At 42.9% G+C, this 22,507-nt stretch overlaps 1 protein-coding gene across 3 annotated transcripts in view; it reads left to right on the plus strand.

The window, feature by feature from the left end:
• The first annotated feature begins 5,678 nt into the window (after nucleotides 1-5,678).
• LOC122539794 (P43 5S RNA-binding protein-like) overlaps nucleotides 5,679-22,507 on the plus strand; it is a 71,879-nt gene continuing 55,050 nt past the window's right edge. Inside the window, exons 1-4 of one of the 3 annotated variants that reach the window (XM_043674854.1) lie at nucleotides 5,679-6,221; nucleotides 11,071-11,157; nucleotides 16,020-16,100; nucleotides 20,298-20,381. In XM_043674854.1, coding sequence (XP_043530789.1) covers nucleotides 6,136-6,221; nucleotides 11,071-11,157; nucleotides 16,020-16,100; nucleotides 20,298-20,381 — 338 coding nt within the window. In that variant the 5' untranslated portion in view covers nucleotides 5,679-6,135. The remainder of the gene's footprint in view (nucleotides 6,222-11,070; nucleotides 11,158-16,019; nucleotides 16,101-20,297; nucleotides 20,382-22,507) is intronic. The other 2 variants (XM_043674857.1, XM_043674855.1) reach the window with 2 other exon arrangements.

Below are 22,507 nucleotides of genomic sequence, written 5' to 3' on the forward strand. Positions count from 1 at the left end.
ATAGAGCAAAGGCTGGAATGATGTTCCTGCTAATTAGTGACTGTAGAACCCAGAATCACGGTCTAAGGTATGTCATTTAGGATTGAGATGAGGAGAAATGTCTTCACCCAAGGAATGGTGAGCCTGTGGAATTCTCTACCACAGAAAGAGCGTGAGGCTAAAATATTCAATGTTTTCAAGAAGACTTAGAGGTAGTTCTTAAGGCTAAAGGAATAAAAGGCTATAGGAAGCAAACGGGAACAAGGAACTGCATTGAATGATTAGCCATGATCGTATTGCATGTTTTTATGAGGTGAGTTTGGGCTGATGGTGTGTGAAATCTTGCTAAGTCTTGTGGGGACAAACTCTCCCTGAAGCTCGATGAAACTGACATCCAGCTGATTTCATGTAAGCTTCAGTCCATTGAGGCTCACATAGGAATCACGAGAAGTCATTTTTGCAAACTCCTTTTCATCCAATAAGGAGATCAATGGTTTATGATTGGTCTCATCATGACTTTGAAGTTCAAAATGTGATTAGAGATATTTTCACAGTTCCATGTCACTGCTAAAACTTCTTTCTTGATGCTGGCATACTGGGTTGCCATATCCAATAATGTCCTTGAAGTGCAATATAAGGATTTGGCTGGACTATGCCATCTACGCTGAAGTGGTATTTTGGGCAACACCTGTGTCGAGATACTGTAACATCAGATTACTTAGGATTACACATTGATATTGTCACATCCTGTATATTTAGCTGATGGAAGGTCTGTTTCCTCTGGTCAAACGTTTGATTGTGCCTTATGTAGTCAACACTTGCTATGGAATATTCTGCATTGAATGAAATTTTGCTGTACAATGCTTCTTAAACAACCTTTTAGACTCTTTATCCTCTGCCCATATAGAATACTCATTCTAGAGTTATATCCTCCCTTCATTGAAGCAGTTCAGTCAGTGACTTAAGTAAGAGATCAAACACAATTCTGTAACAAATGAGATATTATAAGTTTGCAATGTTAAATGGTTTATATCATATATATGAGACTTTAATAAACCTATCAACAGACTCTGGAATTGGCATCAGCCGTTGAAGCACGATCTCACCCGTATCCTTTTTGTTCTTAAAGAGAAATGTTTGTCAAAAGCTGTTACATTGTCAAATATAATTTTTTTCTCATTGACCTCTTGTCTGTGAAACACATCGTCTTAAGTTCTTCCCATATACAGAGGAACCTCGATTATCCGAACGAGATGGGCGGGTACTATTTTGTTCGGATAATTGATTATTTGGTTAATTGATTCAGTGTCTTTCCTCTGGGGTTTGGAGTTTTCTGTTAGGTCTGCTCCCCATTCAGGAGACTAGGCAGAAACACACCACACGTGAGCCCCTGCCCACCCCACCCCCCTGAGCATGTCCTCCGACCCCCAACTCCGTCCATCCGCGCCCACCCAACCCCATCCACCCCACACCACCCTCCAACCCCATCCAACACCGCCCCCTGTCTGCCCCTCTTCTTCCCCCACCCCTCTCTGGGGCAGTCGGACTGGACACTAACAACAAGACTGCTGCTGCTGCCTTTTGGGAGGGGGCGGTGTGAGTCTCCAAATAGTGCGCACGCGCACAAACACACACACACACACATGCACAAATACACACACACTCACCCCCCCCCACCCCACACACACACACTCACACACACGCACACATGCACAGCCACACACACAACTTTTTGAAGTTCCACCTTTGCCCTGTACAGGACAATGTTGGAGAGATTATCTAGGGAAGGGGGGATTTAGGGTACACCCCTGTGCAGAACCCCAGGGAAGGTGTGGGGGGAGAGAGAGAGAGAGAGAGAGAACAGGCAGTCAGTCATTTGGAGATGATGTCTGGGCTCTCATCGATGTCCGAGACTGTTCTCAGGAGCATTTCAGTGAGCCCAGCTCACTTTTAATCACTGTAAAAAAAAAAGACGCGAACAGTGTTGGAAACATATCTTTGATATAATGTTTCTAACAGGACCTCGAGATTTCCTTCGGATAATCTGATATTCGGATAATTGATATTTGGATAATCGAGGTTCTTCTGCAGAGAAGTGTGCTAACCTGTGTTGTGTTTGATTTGGTGTCCAATGCTGAAGCTGTTTAAACCCTTAGTTATTGTGCTTTTCATGTTTGCCAATTTGCTGATCTATCAAATCGATCCAATAGTTTGAATTTTTTGGTTGGAAAGTGCAGGTGAATTATATTATGGGTGTAGATTTGCTCACTGAGCTGGAAGGCTTGTTTTCAGATGTTTCGTCACCATACTAACATCATCAGTGAGCCTCCGGTGGAGCACTGGTTGTATGGCCCGCTTTCTATTGATGTGTTTAGGTTTCTATGGGTTGGTGTTGGTGATGTCATTATAAACATCATCATAATGACATGACTAACCCAAGGAAACCTAAACACATAAATTACCTAGTATGGTGACAAACATCTGAAAACAAAACAAACCTTCCAGCTCAGCAAGCAAATCTACACCCAGAACTTCAACCTGAACTACAAAACTCACGAAGTATATTATATTGGCCAATTGTTGATAGCCATTTGAAATTGTTGAATATTTTTTGACCTAGATAATCATTGTTAAGATTGTGATCTCCTGGAAGTACAGACATTTTATTGAATGCTTACTTAATGAAAATTGTTGTTGAACATTTGTTGTTGTAAAGATTGTGGTTGTAGTTCTAAAACTGAAAGCTCTCAAGGATTCTGCAGTTCTAAATACAGTTTCAAGGTAAAGTTTAGCTTTTCTTCATTAATGTGGCATCTTCATAGATGCCTGAGTGATTTCTAAAAGATCTGTGGGCTGACATTTTCTCAAAATGGTGACAATCAATAAGATTCAAAGACTTTTTGACTATATCAAAGATGGCAGCCATGATGTGTTTTGCAGTGACAGGTTTTTTACAATCCTTTACAAATGAGTGCTGAATTCATGCGCTCAGATTTGTGCTTCAGGTGCTGTTTCAGGTGCTGTTTTTGTTTCAGGTGCCGAATTCTGATTTATCATCTTGGCTGCTAGTCAGCTTTGACTGCTGTCATTGTTTTATTGGTTTTGAAAATTTGTTTCCCCTATTGCTGGCTGTAAAAAAACGTTTGTTCAGATTTATACTTGTTTTTGGCGAGTTCCTCTCCAGGATTTTTCTGTTCAGCATTTTTTCTTCTTCACAGCAACTTTTCAGCTTTTTGGCTCTTCTGATTGCTAGCTGGTTTTAGATGATGGATCAATAATATTTTGAATGAGTGATTTTTTTTTGAGTTTTTCTCTTTTGCCAAGGACTCCGAGTCTATTTCTTGATCTTTACTGCAGCCACGGTTTTTCTGGGCTGCAGATCCCACTGCTGCCACCATCTTTAGTTTATGTGGTTTTAATGCCGACATCATTGAGTGTGGATTCAAGACAGACAGATCAAGAAGGCAAGGTCAAGAAGTGTGGTCCAGATTGGGTCTCTTCATCACACTGCGTATTACATATTAATTCTAGATATTACAACACATGTAATCAGGAAAGTGTATTACCACTTGACTGTTAATCTAGAGACCCAGGTAATGTTCTGGGGATGGCAGATGGTAGAATTTGAATTCAATAACTATCTCAAATGAAGAATCTGATGATGACCATAAATCCACCGTCAATTGTTGAAAAAACCCATCTGATTCACTAATGCCTTTTAGGGATGGAAACCGACATCCTTATCTGGTCTGGCCTACATGTGATTCTAGACCCACAGCGATGTGGTTGACTCTTAACTTAGGGATGGGCAATAAATGCTGGCCTAGCGAGTGATGCCCTCATCCCATGAATTATAAATAAAAAAAAACTAGGTTCTAATCTTACTGTTAAATTATTTAAAGACAGTCTACTGTCTGTCTACTTCACTGCATGTGTTTTTTCTGTCTCTCCTCTCTTCCTTCTATTTATGCCATGTGCTATTTATGCCCGGTGAGGATCAGTTCTTGGACATCATTGCAAGGTTGCTCCAGGGTTCTGAAGCTCTTTCACAACAGGTGGCTCAGATGGTTGAGGGGTGGGGACAGAATCCCGCAGTAATCATCTCTGCCTTGGAGCTCGCAACCCACAAAACCTCAGCTTACAACTCTACTTGGGATCCCTGACACCCACTTCGGGAGAGTTTGCTCTCACCCTTTTCCTCCACACATCCATCCCATCACTTAATCTGGGGGTTACACACAGCTTGAGGCTTTAGTACAGTCAGGGGCTCACAGGAAAATTACTTGGGAAGAACTGCACTGGATGACGGTGTAAATTCAAAATGAAAATGTTGATTCTTCCTTTATCAATGGCAAAGCCAACAGATATAAAGAAAAAAAATACAGATGAGCACATTAAATCTTTAAAACTCCTGTAACTTTTGGCAGGTCTCATGTGGAATGCCTAAATGGGTGGTGGAAAGAGGTCCATGAAACAAGGGGAATGTTTTGCTTAACCATTGGCTGAAAACATTTGATTTCCCTGAGAGATATTTCCAAACTAAGACAATTTCCACGTCATTCATTATCCAACAAATGTTTTCCAGCTGTTGACACTCTCAAAATTCTCAGGTACTCCAGAATTTCTGGTCACAGTCACAAGAACTTAATGACTGGCAGGAGAAAGAGTATATTTCCACAACCAATTAAAGCCAAGGGTAGGGAAAGAAATGAGAGAGAGTTGTAGGGAGGGAATTCAAGTAAAATTTAATTCCTGAAAAGGAGAGGACTAAAACTTCAGGTGATTTGCAACAGAATCAGATGGAACACGAAGAAAATAAAACTGTGATTAGAACGTGGAATGAATTGTTTTAAAATGATATGTCAGTGTTAATAATTGATACCAAAACACAATGTATGAATATTTGGAAGGAAAGAATGTGGGTGACTGACAGTGAGATTAGCTGGATTATTGTTTGAAAGAGCTAGGACTGACTTGATGGACTGAACGTCCTCCTGGTGAGTCATTCTGTAATGAAATGTTTATAAACTTGCGTACTGAATAACACATTGTGCCACCCTCAGGTAAAGCTGGCTCTAAGGTGTGTTGGTGATTTTTCCTCTTCAAACTACCCGAAGTTATTGCTATACCCCTTCCTGATGAAGGGCTTTTGCCCGAATCGTCGATTTTGCTGCTCGTCGGATGCTGCCTGAACTGCTGTGCTCTTCCAGCACCACTAATCCAGAATCTGGTTTCCAGCATCTGCAGTCATTGTTTTTACCCCTTTGGGGCAGGCGAGGCTTTGAACCTCAGTCCCCTGGCTCAGCACCAGGGACATTACCACCAAGCCACTGATGAATGCTGGCGATATTTTCGAACGAGCCCGTTCAGGGATGTTGTTACACACCTCTGGGGCAGGTAGGACTTCAACTCCCAGGTCTCCAAGCTCAGAGACAGGGACACTATCACACGAGTCCTCTGATGAGCATGCTACAAACTTCATGGCAGCCGAACGCTGGGTTAGGATCGACTGGGAACCACGTTCCACCAACAGTAAGCGTAGTGACTAGGAAGACCTGCCTTCTTATATGGCATTGGTTGAAAGAGAAGAAACGACCCAATGATTGGCTCAGCAATCTGTCACTAATCCTGACCTCTATGGGGATATACAGTACATGCCAAAAAAAATTCCAAGAGGCGATGCAGCTTGTAGGAGATTCAATTGGGAGCGTGCTCTGGGTGTCTTGTCACAGGAGGCAAAAGATTTCTTTAACCCTCGCCAGTGAAATCCAGCAATCAGTCTTTGATGATTACAGTTTTTCCTTTGAATAGCAGCCAGACCCAAGAGTGTCTGATAAGCAGATGGGAGGCTGGTCTTGCAAAGTGAAGCCACGGTTCGACCCCACGACAGGTCATTGGTAATCGGCAGCACTAGCCCGGACAGGGGGAGTGCAGCAAAGAGGGGCTGAATGGTCCCAGCAATTGGAAATACACCGAGCTCGACGCTAGTCTCAGGGAATCACGTTCTAACCTCCTGTGTGAACGCCTGATGTGCCTTTTCTCAAGAAAGCTGGAGAAAAATAAAGAAAACAGACACCCAAAAGGATAACTTGTACGGTCAGCCAAAACAAGAAATCCTAATTTCTCTGCTGCATTTCAAGAATCTCGCTGACTGATATGCTCCTCTTGTTTAAGGAGACAGCGTGCATCTGTGCGCTTTCTCTTTTCCTAATTATAGGGCTCTTCACACAGTTTAATTACAGGTAGGTCATTTTCTTTTTTCTAAAAAAAAAACGCTCACTTGTTTCTGGGCTAGCTGACATTTCTGTTCGACATTTACTGCAGTCTCCTTTGTCACTTAGCCTCGAAGTTTTTGAGATGGAGGGATTGGGAAGTGTTACTGCAGGTAATCTAGAGGTTGGGAATATTTCTGGCTGTTTTTTTTTGTGTGGGGTCCGTTACCCAAGAAGTCTCGCTGCTGATCCCTTACCCCGCCCAATTCCAGTTAACGATTTGAACATTACTGTATGGGCAAGTTGACTTTGAGTACCTTCACTTGTTCGCTGTTCCCTCCTGGTTAATTATAAAACCCAACAGCACAGTACTAACAGCTCTCAAAGATCATTTGTTTTTTCCAAATTAAGGTTTTTACATCAAGATTTCTATTTAAAAAGTTTTTTGGAGGGTGGGGTGGGTACGTGGCGGAGTTGTGTGGATTTTTATTTCCTTGTTGGAGGCAGGGGAAATTGGTGGGAAACGCTCTGCCAAACTCTGTTTCTGATCTTGACTGTACCATCAGGGAACTCAGAAAGTCCAAGGCCAGCCAATTCTCTAGGGATCAGATGGACTGCTTCCACAAGGATTTTGTGTTGTGCAACCTAGTAAAAGAGTTACTGAGGAACATTGAGGATGGTTTGGAAGCATGTTAACCGCTTGATTATCACCGGCAGCCAATGGCATTTGAGTTCATGAGATTTAAATACAAGCCTGAAATTAATATATATTGTTTCTAAAAGACCATTTTTAAATGGCAAAGATATACGTTATTCATTTTTTTAAAAACTTTGTCCGTATACATTGCTACCAAAGCAGTTCAGTTTTGCTCAGCCTTTGTATATGGAGAACAATCAACCGCCGAAGTTACAGCAAAACCCAAAGACAATTATACAAGGTGGCATTTACTTGTATTTGAGGCTCTGGACCCCCATTGTACTTTGGTAGAATGACGATAGATAGATTAGTCAAACTGAGCAAGAATACTAACAGGAAGAGGGGGGGTCTTACCCCCATATTCACAACTAAACGCAAAGTGTCTCTCTCTCTCTCTTCGTGTGTTCACTGTAGTTTTTAAATACAGACCTGTTTATTCACTGTAATTTTCTTAAATATAATGGGCATTCCATTAATGTCTCATTATTTGTGCATTGCACAGGCAGTGCTTTGTGCATTTCTGCTGGTTTATCCTTCATCTGCACGCCAACATTGACCAGTCATCGATGCAATTCAAGCCACCTGGCTTATCACGTTTGTACCAGCTTTTTGTTCACTTAACCTCACTCCCATTCACCTTCTCGATTATCTTACTTTGCCTATCAAATTTATTCTGTTGAACTTCTTGTGTGCCATTTCTGAAAACTGCTTTACAACTTGGTGGGGCAGTTGTGTTTGCTTCTTTCTTCCACGAGATGATGTTGTTGTTGGAAACGTCAGCAGTTGGTTACCTGTCACTAGTTGCTCTTGACTGTAATGACTTGCTAGTAAAGGGGCAACTGCATTGCTGTGGATCTGGAGTCATAGACCAAACCAAAGAGAGTCATAGAGATGTTCAACACCGAAACAGACCCTTTGGTCCAACTCGTCCATGCTGACCAGATATCCTACGTATATCTAGTCCCATTTGCCAGCACTTGGCCTATATCCCCTAAACCCTTCCTATTCCTATACCTATCCAGGTGCCTTTTAAATGTTGTCATTGTACCAGCCTCCACCACTTCCATAAACGTGCCACCCTCTGCGTGGAAAATGTTGCCCCTTGGGTCCCTTTTAAACTTTTCCCCTCTCACCTTAAACCTATGCCTCTTGTTTTTAAGTTTCCCCATCTTGGCGGCACGGTGGCACAGAATCGGTTGATTCCGGAGTTGAGGGGGTTGGCTTGTGAGGAGAGGCTGAGTAGACTGGGATTATATTCATTGGAATTCAAAAGAATGAGGGGTGATCTTATCTATTCCCTCCATAAATTTATATATTTCTATAAGATAGAAGTAGAGAGGATGTTTCCACTGGCAGGTGAAATTAGGACAAGAGGACAGAGCCTCAAAATGAAGGGGAGCAGATTTAGGACTGAATGGAGAAGGAACTTCTTCACCCAGAGGGTTGTGAATCTATGGAATTCCCTGCCCAGGGAAGTAGTTGATGCTACTTCAGTCAATGTTTTTAAAGCTAAGATAGATTTTTTTGTTTGAACAATAAAAGAATTAAGGGTTATGGTGAGAGCGCGGTTAAATGGAGCTTAGTCCACGTAAAGAGCAGCCATGACCTTATTGAATGGAAGAGTAGGCTCAAACGGCCAGATGGCCTATTCCTGCTCCTAGTTCTGATGTTCCGCTGGATACCTTACAGACTTGAGGACTCAACATTGAGTTTAAGAATGTGAACACCTTCCTCCATATTATTATCTACAGCCACACCTTTGTTTTGTATGGATTGCCCCCAGCACAGCCAGCACATTTTAAATTATTTACATTTCTTATTATCATTGTAGCATTTCTGTCTCTCTCTCTCAGCTTATCAACAATTACTTTGCATACTTATGCCTTTTTCTCTCTCTCCCTCTTATCATCAGCAATCACTTTGCTTTCCAATGCCTCACTCTCGTGTTCTCTCGCCTTATGAGCAAGCATCATGCTTGCCTATGCTTCTCTCATTCTCACTCTCTCTGGCGCTCTATCTCAGCTTATCATCAACCAACACCATGGGCGGCACGGTGGCACAGTGGGTGGCATGGTGGCACAGTGGTTTGCATTGCTGCCTCATAGCGCCAGAGACCCGGGTTCAATTCCCGCCTCAGGTGACTCTCTGTGTGGAGTTTGCACATTCTCCCCGTGTCTGCGTGGGGTTCCTCTGGGTACTCCTGTTTTTTCCCACAATCCAAAAATGTGCAGGTTAGGTGAATTGGCCAGGCTAAATTGCTCATAGTGTTAGGTGACGGGGTAAATGTAAGGGAATGGGTCTGGGTGGGTTGTGCTTCGGCGGGTCAGTGTGGACTTGTTGGGCTGAAGGGCCTGTTTCCACACTGTAAGTAATCTAATCTAAAACACTTTGCCTGCCTGTCTCTTTTTCTGTCTATCTCTAAGCATGTATTCTATTCTCTCCTCTCAACAATGCAGTGAGACTTCCTGGGGTGTTGATTCAATGTTGAGGATTCCTTGGGTTTTTGCCTCCAATGTACAACTGGTGGCGACGAGATAAAGCCAAGTGCAGACTCTTCTGCTCCATCTGCTTTTAGTTTCATTTTCTTTCTGTTTTTTTTAACTTTAACCATACTTACCTTCTGTGGACAGCAACCAGCAGTTTCAGCAGCAGCTGCTTTGCCAAGATTGCAACCATGAGACCGTGTGGGTCATCGGTGAAGCAAGATGGCGCCGAAGAATGGTGACACTTTTCTGCATGTTGAAGGACCACTTACTGGTGATGACCTCAGCGTCAGTTGTGGAACAGCCTGGATCCACCTCCATGGCTAAACCGTTAAGAAGGACTTTAATGCTAAACTTTTATTTATTTATTATTTCTTATTTCTTTATTTTCTACTTTATACCTAGGATGTTGTACCTAGGTACCTTTGTATCTAAGATGGTGCTGGAGAATGGCGATTTGTACACTTTTCACTGTACTTCAGTACATGTGATAGTAAAATCTAATTCTAATTAATGGTGGGTAAAGTCGTGCACTTTTTAAAGGACAAGGGGAAAATTAAGTAATAGTTCTCTGACAAAGATATGGTATTTAACTATGAATAAACATAAAAATGATTTATTTATAAATGTCTCATTATAAAATTTTATTCCTTCCATCTGTTAGCTGTTCTCCATCTTCACTCTCCTATTCCTTCCTTCCTTCACCTCGCTAGCTTTTAAATGCTTCTTTTGAAGGACACTTCTTAGCACTCACCTTTTGAGCAAGCTTTTGGTGATCTGCCTATGTGGCCCAGTGTCACACTTTGTTTTACAATGCTCATATGAAGTGTATTGGGGCGCTTTGTTATATTTATGTAGCATCTTTGGTAGGAAGTTGTCTTCTCTAATAGTATGGTGAAAAGGGTTATATAAATGCATATTTTGTTTTAGGTTTTTAGATTTTTTTTAAGATTCCCTACAGTGTGGAAACAGGCCCTTCAGCCCAACAAGTCCACACCAACCCTTCGAAGAGCATCCCACCCAAACACAATTCCCTTCATTTACCCCTGACTAATGCACCTAATACTATGGGCAGTTTAGCATGGCCAATTCACCCAACCTACACATCTTTGTGACTGTGGGAGGAAACCGGAGCACCCGGAGGAAACCCACGCAGACACGGGGAGAATGTGCAAACTCCACACAGACAGTTGCCCACGGTGGGAATTGAACGCAGGTCCCTGGTGCTGTGAGGCAACAGTGCTAACCACTGAGCCACCGTGCCGTGTTGTTGTTGTAACAAAGAAACCATGGTTACAAAATCATGGTGACCATTCTGGTCGATGTTACCATTGGCCCTTTTCCTGAAGAAGGGCTCATGCCCGAAACGTCGATTCTCCTGCTCCTTGGATGCTGCCTGACCTGCTGCGCTTTTCCAGCAACACATTTTCAGCTCTGATCTCCAGCATCTGCAGTCCTCACTTTCTCCTTTTTCTGTTCCAGGCAAAAATATTAGTCATATTAGTCAGTATATTCGTCCTGAGGAAGGATCACTGGACCCGACATGTTAATTCTGTTTTCTCTCCACAGTTGCTGCCAGACCAGCTGAGTTTTTCCAGCAATTTCTGTTTTTGTTTCTGATTTACAGCACCAGCAGTTCTTTCAGTTTTTATTGTGTATATTAGTAAAACTGATGCTAGCTCATGCTTCCCTTTTCAAGGTCACAGGTCACCTACCCCAAAGAAAGGCAAATACATGTCAGTGAAAAGAAAGCTGGTGACAGAGGTTGCGACAAGTGCGCTTACAGGTAAGAAACAGTGGGGCTAAATCTAAGAAGGTTTCTGCTGGTTACTGGCCTCGGTTTGGCCAAGTATCCCTCAGTGACAATTCAATCCCAGTGCAATAGTTTGGTAGTAATGACCATAGTGTTGATAATTGGACAGAGATAAAGAAACGAGAAGAACATTTACTGATTTTAAAATAAATCATTTCATAGAATTGGTGTTGCGGCAGGCCATTCAGCCCATCAAGTCCACACTGACCCTCTGAAGACCAACCCACCCAGATCCACCCCCACACACTATCCTTGTAACCCTGCACTTGCAATGGCTAACCTTCCTAGCCAGCACATCCCTGGACAATTTTAGCATGGCCAATCCACCTAACCTGCACGTCCTTGGACTATGGGAGGGAACCCACGCAGACATGGGGAAAATGTGCAAATTCCACACAGTTAGTAAGATGTAATGAAAGGTGTGGCACGGGATTGGTGCTGGGACCTCAACTGAAAAAGTGATTTAGATGGAGAGATGGAAGATATTGTTATCAAATTGGCTGATGATGCAAAGTAGGAAAATATATTATGAATAGGACATAAGGAAGCTACAAAAAAATACAGATAAAGAAACTGGACAAAGATGTGGCAAATGGAGTATAACATGGAAAAATGTAAAATTGTCCATTTTTGACAGGAGGAATAAAACAAAAAAGCATTTTGTTATTGGTGAGCAATTGCAGCGCTTTGCGAAGCACAGACATCTGGGTGTGTTAGTGCATGTACATCCTTTCTTAAATAAGGTGACGATTACTGTGTGCAGTACCCTAAGTGTGTTCTCACCAGACCTCTGTATAAATGCAGCATCTCCTTTGACAGGAAAAGTGAGTACAATTAACTAAAAGAATCTGTTAACTTTCCGAATTACTTGATGTACCTGCATTCTAAACTTTGTGCGCTAAACCTGTCTGCATCTCAAAGTAACAAACATCTTCCTTTCTGCTTGGGATGACTATCTCCAATGGAGAGGTTTAACGCTGATCCCCATTGTTATGGACAAGACTAGACCCCCCAAACTAAAGTCAGATAGTGTAGACTCTGACTATTTGTTATTTAAAGGCAAGTGTAAGGTGCTGTGTTCCCGATGTGATTTGCATGGTCCACCAATAGGCTTTAATCAAAACCCGCATTATTCTTATAGTGTAACTAAAGTAACTCTATTGAATGACTTCACAAGATAATATATGATTTAACTGTTCCAATGTAAGCAGCATCCTTTGGCAAAAATGTAATTCAGCAGAACAGCTATGATTCGCATGTGCTGTCTCTCTCCCCAGTCCAGAAAAATGAAACAATCTGCCCCTTATGATTTTTAAGAGGCAGCCTGCCTGTCTAAGACTTCACTCCAGCAGAGAAATTCAGTATTAAGCTCAGCAGCCAGCAGAAATCTTCTCACTGACTGAAAGTCTTTTTAGGTCTGTTTGAACCCTGACCCTGCATACATGATTTTTTTTCCATCTCATTAAAAACACACACACAGCAAGAATTTAAAAGCTCTTTGCCAAGCGCCAGTCTGAAGGAGATGTTCTGGTAACACTGTCACCACACCCCTCTATTAGAGAAACAGCACCCAATACATCTCTCTTCAAGGCACAGTTCTGTCACAATTGACACAAGTTTTAATAGGGCTCCTTGATGTCAAACGTGGTCAAATGCTGCCTTAATGTCAAGGGCAATCATTCTCTCTGACTCTCTTGAGCTGTTTTTGTTTATGCTCGAGCTAAGGTTGTAATAAGATCAGGAGCTGAGTGGGTCTGCCAGAATGCAACTGAGTGTTGGTGAGCAGGGTGTTATTGAGTAAGTGCCAATTGATAGCACTGTTGACAATCGTCTCTATCGTTTTGACGGTACAGTATACTAGGACTATATTTCTCTTGATTGTATCTTGGCCTTTGTTCAGTGGACAGGACGTACCTGGGTAATCTTTTTAAACTGCTGGTTAGGTGCCAGTGTTGGAGCTTTTATGGAGCAATATAGTTTGGAGTCTGGTAGCTCTGGAGCACAAGTCTTTTTTTTATATATAGAATCCCTACAGCATGGAAACAGACCCTTCAGCCCAATGAGTCTACACCGACCCTACAAAGAGTAACCCACCCAGACCCTATTGCTCTATATTTACCCCTGACTAATGCTCCTAGCCAACACATCCCTGAACACTTTAGGCAATTTAGCATGGCCAATTCATCTAACCTGCATGTCTTTGGACTGTGGGTGGAAACCGGAGCACCCGGAGGAAACCCACGCAAACACTGGGAAAACGTGCAAACTCCACTCAGACAGTTGCTTGAGGGTGGAATCAAACTCCTTTCTATGGTCAGAATGTTGTCAGAGCCCATAGCATTTACAGTATCTAGTACCTTCAGTCTATTCTCGATATTAATTTGAATGAATTGAATTGGCTGAAGGCTGACATCTGGATACTGAGCACCTCTGGAAAAAATGATCACCCACTCAGAACCTGTGGCTCAACATTACCATGAATACTTCAGCCTGATCCTTTTGCAGTGATGTGTAAGGCTTCCCCACCATTGAGGCAGGGATATTTACGCAGCCTCCTCCTCCAGTGAATTGTTTAATTGTCCACCACCATTCACAACTGGATATACCAGGACTGCAGAACTTAGTTCTGATTTGTTGGTTGTGGGATCGATTGGCTCTGTCTATTGCAGCTGCTTGCACTGTTTGTTGTGCGAGTCATCTGGAAGTTGTGGCCATATCTCTTTGGCATCTTGTGTCTAGGAATGGCAGGTGTTGCTCCAGGCACTACATCTTTAATTCTTGGTTGATCCCCTCCCTCGATGGTAATGGTGCAGTGAGGGATGTGTCAAACCTATAAGGTTGAAGATTGTGCTTTGAGTGTATGTCTGCTGATGACCCACAGCAATAGGGTTAACCCTAACCCTAACCCTATCGCTGATGACTCACAGCGATAACCCTTATGGAGGCCCAGTCGAGAGTTGCTAAATCTCAAAATCTAACAATCTCAGGAAGTTCAAACTCTATCCCATTCTGCATGGTTGTCATGCCACACAGCATGATTGAAGATGTGCTTGCAGGTCTGTATCTCCAAAAGGAGTGTGTAGTGGTCACTTCCACCAGCTATGTCATTGACTGATGCCTCTGGAAGTGGTAGATTTGTGACAATGAGATAAAGTACATTATTTTTCTTATTTGTTTCCTATCCACTGGCCACAGGCCCAGTCCAGCAACTATGTCCCTTACGAGTTTGCCAGCTTGATCAGTAATGTTACTCCTGGGCCACTCTTAGTGATAGACACTCTGGTTTCCCCACCCAGAGTATGTTATGTGCTATTGTCACCTCTTGGTGCTTCCAGCAAGTGGCGTCCAATAGAAAAGACCTGATCCATCAGCTGATAGTGGTGGTAGGTGATAATCAGTAGGAAGTTTCCAAGCTGTGGTTGACCTGATGCCATCAGGTGTGGAGTTAGTGTTGAGGATCCCTGGGGTAATTCTGTTTTGACTGCAAACTACTGTGTTGCCACCTGGAAATTCCCAGGGATGGCCATGATGAAGGCTGGGATGTTGTCTGTCTCCTTTTGACTATATCGGGCTGTTGCTCCACAGTCTGGGGGACAGCTCTCCGAGTTTTGGTGCAGGGCCCAAGGAGAGCTTGGAGGGTTGCCTGACAGGGTTTGTTGGTCCAGCTGCCTTGGTCAATGCTGGTTGATCCAACTGGGGTCATTCCTTTTAAGGGACTTTATGGTGACCTTAGGGCTGTTTCCAAGGGAAATTGAGTTAACTACATTTCTGTGAATCTGGTGTCACATGTAGGCCAGACTAGGTAGGGATGGAAGATTGCTAGGTGTGTAAGCCAGATCGACTTTTATGACAATTAAAAATAGTTTCAAGATCATTATTAGACTAACTTTTAATTGCAGGTTTATTAATTAAAGACAAATTTGACCTCAGTGGTTAACAATGCTGCCTCACAGCGCCAGGGACCCGGCTTCGGTTCCAGACTCAGGTGACTGTCTGTGTGGAGTTTGCAAATTCTCCCCGTGTCTGCGTGGGTTTCCTCCAGGTGCTTCGGTTTCCTCCCACAGTCCAAAGATGTGCGGGTTAGGTGAATTGGCCACGCTAAATTGCCCATTGTGTTGGGTGCATGAGTCAGGGATAAATACAGGGTAGGAGAATGGGTCTGGGTCGGTTACTCTTCGGAGGGTCGGAGTGGACTTGTTGGGCCGAAGGGCCTGTTTCCATACTGTAGGGAATCTAATCTAATTTAATCTAAACCAAAGGATTTTTTTGGATCTCTGGATTACGATTCAATGGCAATACTGCCTCCCCTACACAGTGATTCATAGAGTCCGTTTCCATGCTGTAGGACTCTTTGATCCAACCAGTCCGTGCTGACCATGTTCCCAAACTAAACAAGTCCCACCTGCCTGTGTTTGGCTCATTTCCCATCAAACCTTTCCTATTCATGAACGTATCCAAATGTCTTTTAAACGTTGTAACTGTACCTGCATCCGCCACTTCCTCTGGCAGTTCGATCCACATACGAGCCATTCTTTGTGTGAAAAAGCAAAGTTGCTTCTTGGGTCCTCTTTAAATCTTTCTTCTCTCACCTTTGAAATATGCCGCCTGGTTTTGAACTCGCCATGTGAGGGAATAGGCTCTTGCAATTTACTTTATCCATATCCCTCATGATTTTATAAATCTTTGAAAGGTTGCAATCTCCTACGCTCCTTTTTATAACTCAAACCAGTATTCCTGGCAACATCCTGGTAAATCTTTTGTGCACCCTCTCCAGTTTATAATATCCTTTTCACTCAACATGGTTCGTCAATAATAAAACTTATTTTTTTGTTTAGTCAGGTGGCAAATTTCTGGGATAAGAATGTGACAGAGTGTGCAAGGCTTTACAAGGAGATTGCATCATCTCCCGCTAAAAGGTGAGTCAACTTTCCTTTGTTTCTTGCTCAATGTTATCTTGCAAGATTTTCTGAATGATTTAGGTGCTAATAAATGAATTGACCTGCTTATCAGTCTGAAGCATACAGTTTATTTCCATCACGCCCCACTGACTACATTTGAGCAAGTCTCTCCAGAGTCTGGGAATTGAAAGAGATGGTTAGTGCTCAGGGCGCTGTTGTCATTCTGTGACTGTCGTCATGGTGGGCTCGAGAGGACAACTCCGCCTCTGTTTTGTAACCTTCTACTGGAACTCCCTGAAGTTTTCGGCAGAGCTCTCCATGTCTGTATAATTAGGAAGCAGGACTTTTGGCCACTTGTCCAGTACAACCAGAGTTCTTCTGTATTTCCATAAACTTCCAATCCTGGTTTCAGTTTATCAATTTGTATCATGGCAGTCATGATGATTAGGGGCTCTGTGATTCAAATGTGTCTAACTGCAAAGAATTTCAAAGTTTCAAAGGAGCGACGCTCCTTCATCAGGTGATTGTCACGAAGGAGCGTTGCTCCGAAAACTAGTGCTTCCAATTAAACCTGTTGGACTATAACCTGGTGTTGTGTGATTTTTAACAGATAATTTGTGTTTGTGATGTTGATTTGAGAGATAAATATTGGCTATGGGTTAACCCTCTTGATATTCTTTAAACTAGTGCTCTGGGATTTTATTTTTCTTAACATCCACATCAGGTGGATGTCTAATCTGAAAAATAACCTCTCCAATTAATGCAGCGCTTGCCCAGTATCGCACAGCTGAATCAGATTAGATTTTTACACATGAATAGACAAATTAAGCGACTAGTGGAGTTTTGCATTTGGGACCACAACTATTCACGTTATACACCAACGATCCGAATGAAACAATTGAGGGCATTGTTGCTATGTTTGCACATGGCACAAAGATAAGTGGAGGGATGGGTAGTATTGAGGAAGTTGTGAGGCCGCAGAAGGACCTGGACAGGCTGGGAGAGTGGGCAAAGTGGAATGCAATGTGGGAAAATGTGAGGTTATGCACGATGGTAGGAAGAATAGAGATGTAGACTATTTTCTAGAAAGGGAAAGGCTTTGGAAATCTGAAGCATGAGGGGACTTGAGTTCAGGATTCCCTTACAGGTAATGTGCAGGCTGACTTGGCAGTTAGGATGGCAAATGCAATGTTGGCATTCATTTCAAGAGGGCAAGAATACAAGAACAAAGATGTACTGCTGTGGCTGTATCAAGTTTGGTCAGACCGCATTTGGAATATTGTGAGCAGTTTTGGGTTCTGTATGTAAGGACAAATATTCCGGGGGGGGGGGGGTGGACTTTTACTAGAATGATCCCAGAAATGAAGGGCTTGTCATATGTGGAGAGGTTCAGGACTAGGGATCTGTACTCGATTGGACTTAGAAGGATGAGGGGTGATCTCATTAAAACTTACAGAATACCGAGAGCCTTGGCCATAGCAAATATGAAAAGGTGTTTCTACTCGTAGAAGCAACTAGGACTGAAGAGCATAGCCTCAGGGTGAAAGGACAATCTTTTCGAGCTGAGATGAGGAGGAATTTCTTCAGGCAGAGGGTGGTGACTTTGTGGAACTCATTGCCACAGAGGGCTATGGAGGCCAAGCCATTGAGTATATTTAAGTCAGAGATACATAGGTGCTTATAGAGTCATACAGCATGGAAACACATCCTTCAGTCCACCCAGTTCATGCAAACCAGGTTCCCCAATCTAAACAAGTCCCACTTGCCTGTGCTTTGGCCCATATTCCACTGAACCTTTCCTATACATGCATCTGCCCCAGTGTCTTTTAACTGTTGTAAATTTACCACTTCTTCTGGCATTCCATATACAGAACATTCCTGTGTGATCATCTTTGATTAATAAGGGGATCAAGGAGTCATAGTTTCATAGAATCCCTACAGTGTGGAAACAGGCCCTTTGGCACAACATGTCCACACCGACCCTCAGAAGAGTAACACACCCATTTTTACATTTACCCCTGACTAATGCACCTAACCTAGACATCCCTGAACACTATGGGACAATTTAACAAGGCCAATCCACCTAACCTGCACATCTTTGGATTTTGGGAGGAAACCAGAGCACCCGGAGGAAACCCAAATGGATGGGTTGTGGATGCTGTCTCCACAATGCTGTTGGGAAAGCAGTTTCATAGACACTCAACCCTCTGTAGGAAAAGCTGCCTCCTCATCTTCATCTTGAACAGCACGCCTCCTTTTTAAACTACGCAGGGGAGAACACTCTTAAAAGGAAATTAATTTGATGATAACAGACCACTTGAAAGGTTCTGGTTTTTGCAGAATAGCCTTGGCTTCAGCGGAAAGCCATCTGGGGGAAAAGACATGACTTTGTGTCATAAGCACAGATTGAGTCCAGCAACTTGACTGAAAGCCAAGAACAGGGATATACTGCATTGTTCTGGAGGCTGAGTTGTGAATGAGGATTTAATCTGAGGATCCGAGGAATCTGTTGTTGAGGCTAACTTTGGTGCCAAATGACATATTGATTAGGAAAATATTTGGAGGTGGGGGGAGGTGGCAAGTGAACAGGGAAAGGTGAGGTTGGGTATTGAAGGAACCAGGAACAGTTCGTATGAGGAAGTGAAAGTTCATTGGCACTTCTTGAAACATGTCTGGAAGGGAGTGTTCTCCGCGACTACAAAAAAAAATTGCTGGAAAAGCTGAGTAAGTCCGGCAGCATTCCGTGAAGAGAAATCAGAGTTAGCATTTCTGATCCGGTGACCGTTCCTCACAAGACCCAAAACGTTAACTCTGATTTCTGTTCACAGATGCTACCAGACCTGCAGAGCTTTTCCAGCAACTTCTTTTTTGTTTATGATTTGAAACATTCCCAGCTTTTTTGTTTTTTATTTAACATTCTCTGGGCTTTGGCCAACAACTCCTCTGCCTCGCAGCCATGCAGAATTGAAAATGGCCAACCACTCCCTGGGCTAGTTTCAATAGCGAGCGCACCTCACAATGTTTCACGTAGTACCCATGAAACACTGAAGCAGTTTGCAATGATAAAGAAGTCCTTACAGGAGGACTTGTATCTCAACGCTTCACTCAGGCCTGCTGTACATTGAACAACAACTCCTCTACCTGCTGATCATAAATAGGATTGTTCAGCCTGTAGTCCCTTGGCTGGCTCTCCAGAGCAGCCACCTCAATTCATCTCAACCCCTTTGTTCTTTCCCATTGCTCCTGCAGGTCTTTCCCTTTCAAATCTTTATCCAATTTTCTTTTGAAAGTTACTTGCTAATCCAATTCCATGGCTGTTTCAGGCAGCACATTCCTGCACATAATTTGCTGTGTTTATAAAATTATCCCTCCTCATTTCTTTGAGGGAAAAAAGTCTTTTCCCTGGGGTGGGGAAGTCCAGAACTAGAGGGCATAGGTTTAGGGTGAGAGGGGAAAGATATGAAAGAGACCTAAGGGGTAACTTTTTCACGCAGAGGGTGGTATGTGTATGGAATGATTTGCCACAGGAAGTGGTGGGGGCTAGTACAATTGCAATGTTTAAAAGGTATCTGGATGGGTATATGAATAGGAAGGGTTTGGAGGGATATGGGCCGGGTGTTGGCAGGTGGGACTAGATTGGGTTGGGATATCTGGCTGGCATGGACAAGTTGGACTGAAGTGTCTGTTTCCATGCTGTACATCTATATGACTCTAAAGTCTTCAATTATAGACCATCCTGACCTAAGCTTCTAGCCCTATAAATTTACATTTTAAGCAACAATCATGCTCCCAACTAGCTAGTTATGTAAACATGATGAAGAGGAACTGGTGTTGGACTGGGTTGGACAAAGTTAAAAATCACCCAACACCAGGTTATAGTCCAGCAGTTTTATTTGGAAGTACCAGCTTTCGGAGCGCTTTCATCAGGTGGTTATGTAAAAACAGCCCTTTGGTACAAGCAACCTTCGGCTCACCCATTTTGAGTGAGAGTCTATTGCATGTCTCGGGGAGAATCATTGAGAGGAATTGAGATGGAGCGGATTTTGTTTTAATCAAGGTGTGGAAATGTGCTCATTTGTAACCTGTCTCTTTTTTTGTTGCCGACTTCCAAAATCAGATCAATTGCAAATCTCATTGTGCACCTCTACATTTTGATGAAATCAATGTTTTTCCCTCTCTAAGCCCCTTATCTTTTCCTTTGACATTGAATTGCAGACAGACTGAAGACCTTCTTAAAAATATCACCGAGATTTGGCATTGCCAGTGGCAAAAGCAGGAGCTAGCAGTTGAAGAATTCAGGTACTTTCTGCCCTAGAGTGGAACATGTTGATATTTTTGAAAAACATCCTAAAACATATTTACAATACAGAGCAAGCCATGTGATTCAATGAGCTTATACCAGCCTTTTTTTGCTCGATACATACATTTCTATCCCTTTTCTCATTGTCAGAGTTTTCTGTTGCTTTCTATCACACTCTTAATCAGAATCATTGATGTAAGTGAATGATTTAATTTATCCAATCCCTTCAGCCTTCCTGATATCGGCAGGTCTCTAATCCTGACCTCTTGTGCATCTCCAGTTTGTGTTGTCTTGACCTTGATACACCTCTCAGACACTCTATGCTGCTTTCTTTCTTTAAGATGCTTCTTAAAATGTATCGCTTTGACCAAACCTTTGGTCAGCTGACTGCGTAACTCCTTGTTTGCTACTGCGACACAGCTGTGTTTAAACTAAATAGTGGGAGGGAGGGGACAAACTGGAAGTTTAAGAAGGAAATTGAAGGGAAAGTTAGAACAAGGGAAGTCAAGAAAGACAACGGTATCAATGAAGCAGAAAACTCAAAAAGGGATCATGCCCTAAGGTTGAGTGAAATAGGGGTTGATAGGAAGGGTGAGGGCAGTAACAAGTTAAAAATACTATATATGAATGCACAAAGTATTAGAAATTTTGGAAATTGGCAGCTACGAAATTGTGGGGATAACTGAGACGTGGCTTCAAGTGGATAGGGCCTGGGAAATGAATATTCAAGGCTATACGTCCTATCGTAAGGACAGACTGATGGGCAGAGGGGTTGGGGTGGCCCTGTTGGTAAGGGATGATGTTCAGTCCCTTGCATGGGGGGACCTAGAATCAGGGGATGTACAGTCAGTATGGATAGACCTGAGAAATTCTACGGGTAGAAAGACCCTCTTGGGAGTTATCTACAGGCCCCCAAACAGTAATATGGATGTAGGGTGTAAGTTGAATAAGGGGCTGAACTTGGCCTGTCGCAAAGATGCTACTACAGTTGTTATGGGAGATTTCAACATGCAGGTAGACTAGGAGAATCAGGATGGTATTAGACCTCAAGAAAGAGACTTTGTGGAGTGCCTCCGAGATGGATTCTTAGAACAGTTGGTGCTGGAGCCAACCAGGGAGAAGACAATTCGGGATCTGGTATTGTGCAACAAGCCAGAATTGATCAGGGACCTCGAAGTGAAGGAGCCATTAGGAGGTAGTGACCATAATACTTCAATCTGCAATTTGAAAGGGAGAGGGTACAATCGGTAGTGACAATATTTCAGTTGAATAAAGAGACCTATGGAGCTATGAGGGAGGAGCTGGCCAAAGTTCAATGGTGCAATACCTTAGCAGGGATGATAGTGGAGGAACAATGGCAGATATTTCTGGGTGTAATGCAGGAGATGCAGGATCAGTTCATTCCAAAAAAGGAGGAGGCAGAGGTGGCCGTGGTTGATGAGGGATGTTAAGAAACATATAAAGTGAAAAGAGAAAAAGTATAACATGGCAAAGATGAGTGGGAAAACGGAGGACTGGGAAGCTTTTAAAGAACAACAGAGGATTACTAAGAAGGAAATATGCAGAGAAAAAATGAGGTACAAAGGTAAACTGGCTAAAAATATAAAGGAGGATAGTAAAAGCTTTTTTAGGTATGTGAAAGGGGAAAAAATGGTTCAGACTAAAATTGGGCCCGTGAAGACAGAAACAGGGGAATATATTACGTGGAACAAAGAAATGGCAGAAGAGTAGAATTGATACTTCAGATCTGTGTTCACTGGGGAAGACACAAGCAATCTCCCAGTGGCTGAAGGACATGAACTGAAGGGAATTTATATTTGCCAGGAATTGGTGTTGGAGAGACTGTTAGGTCTGAAGGTTGCTAAGTCCCTGGAGCCTGATGGTCTACATCCCAGGGCACTGAAGGAGGTGGCTCTAGAAATCGTGGATGCGTTGGTGATTATTTTCCAGAGTTCGATAGATTCAGGATCAGTTCCTGCGGATTGGAGGGTGGCTAATGTTGTACCACGTTTTAAGAAAGGAGCGAGAGAGAAAGCAGGATATTATAGACCAGTTAGTCTGACCTCAGTGGTGGGAAAGATGCTGGAGTCAATTATAAAGGATGAAATTATGACACATCTGGATA

The sequence above is a fragment of the Chiloscyllium plagiosum genome, chromosome 33 (assembly GCF_004010195.1).
Source record: "Chiloscyllium plagiosum isolate BGI_BamShark_2017 chromosome 33, ASM401019v2, whole genome shotgun sequence".
Classification (NCBI taxonomy): Eukaryota; Metazoa; Chordata; class Chondrichthyes; order Orectolobiformes; family Hemiscylliidae; genus Chiloscyllium; species Chiloscyllium plagiosum.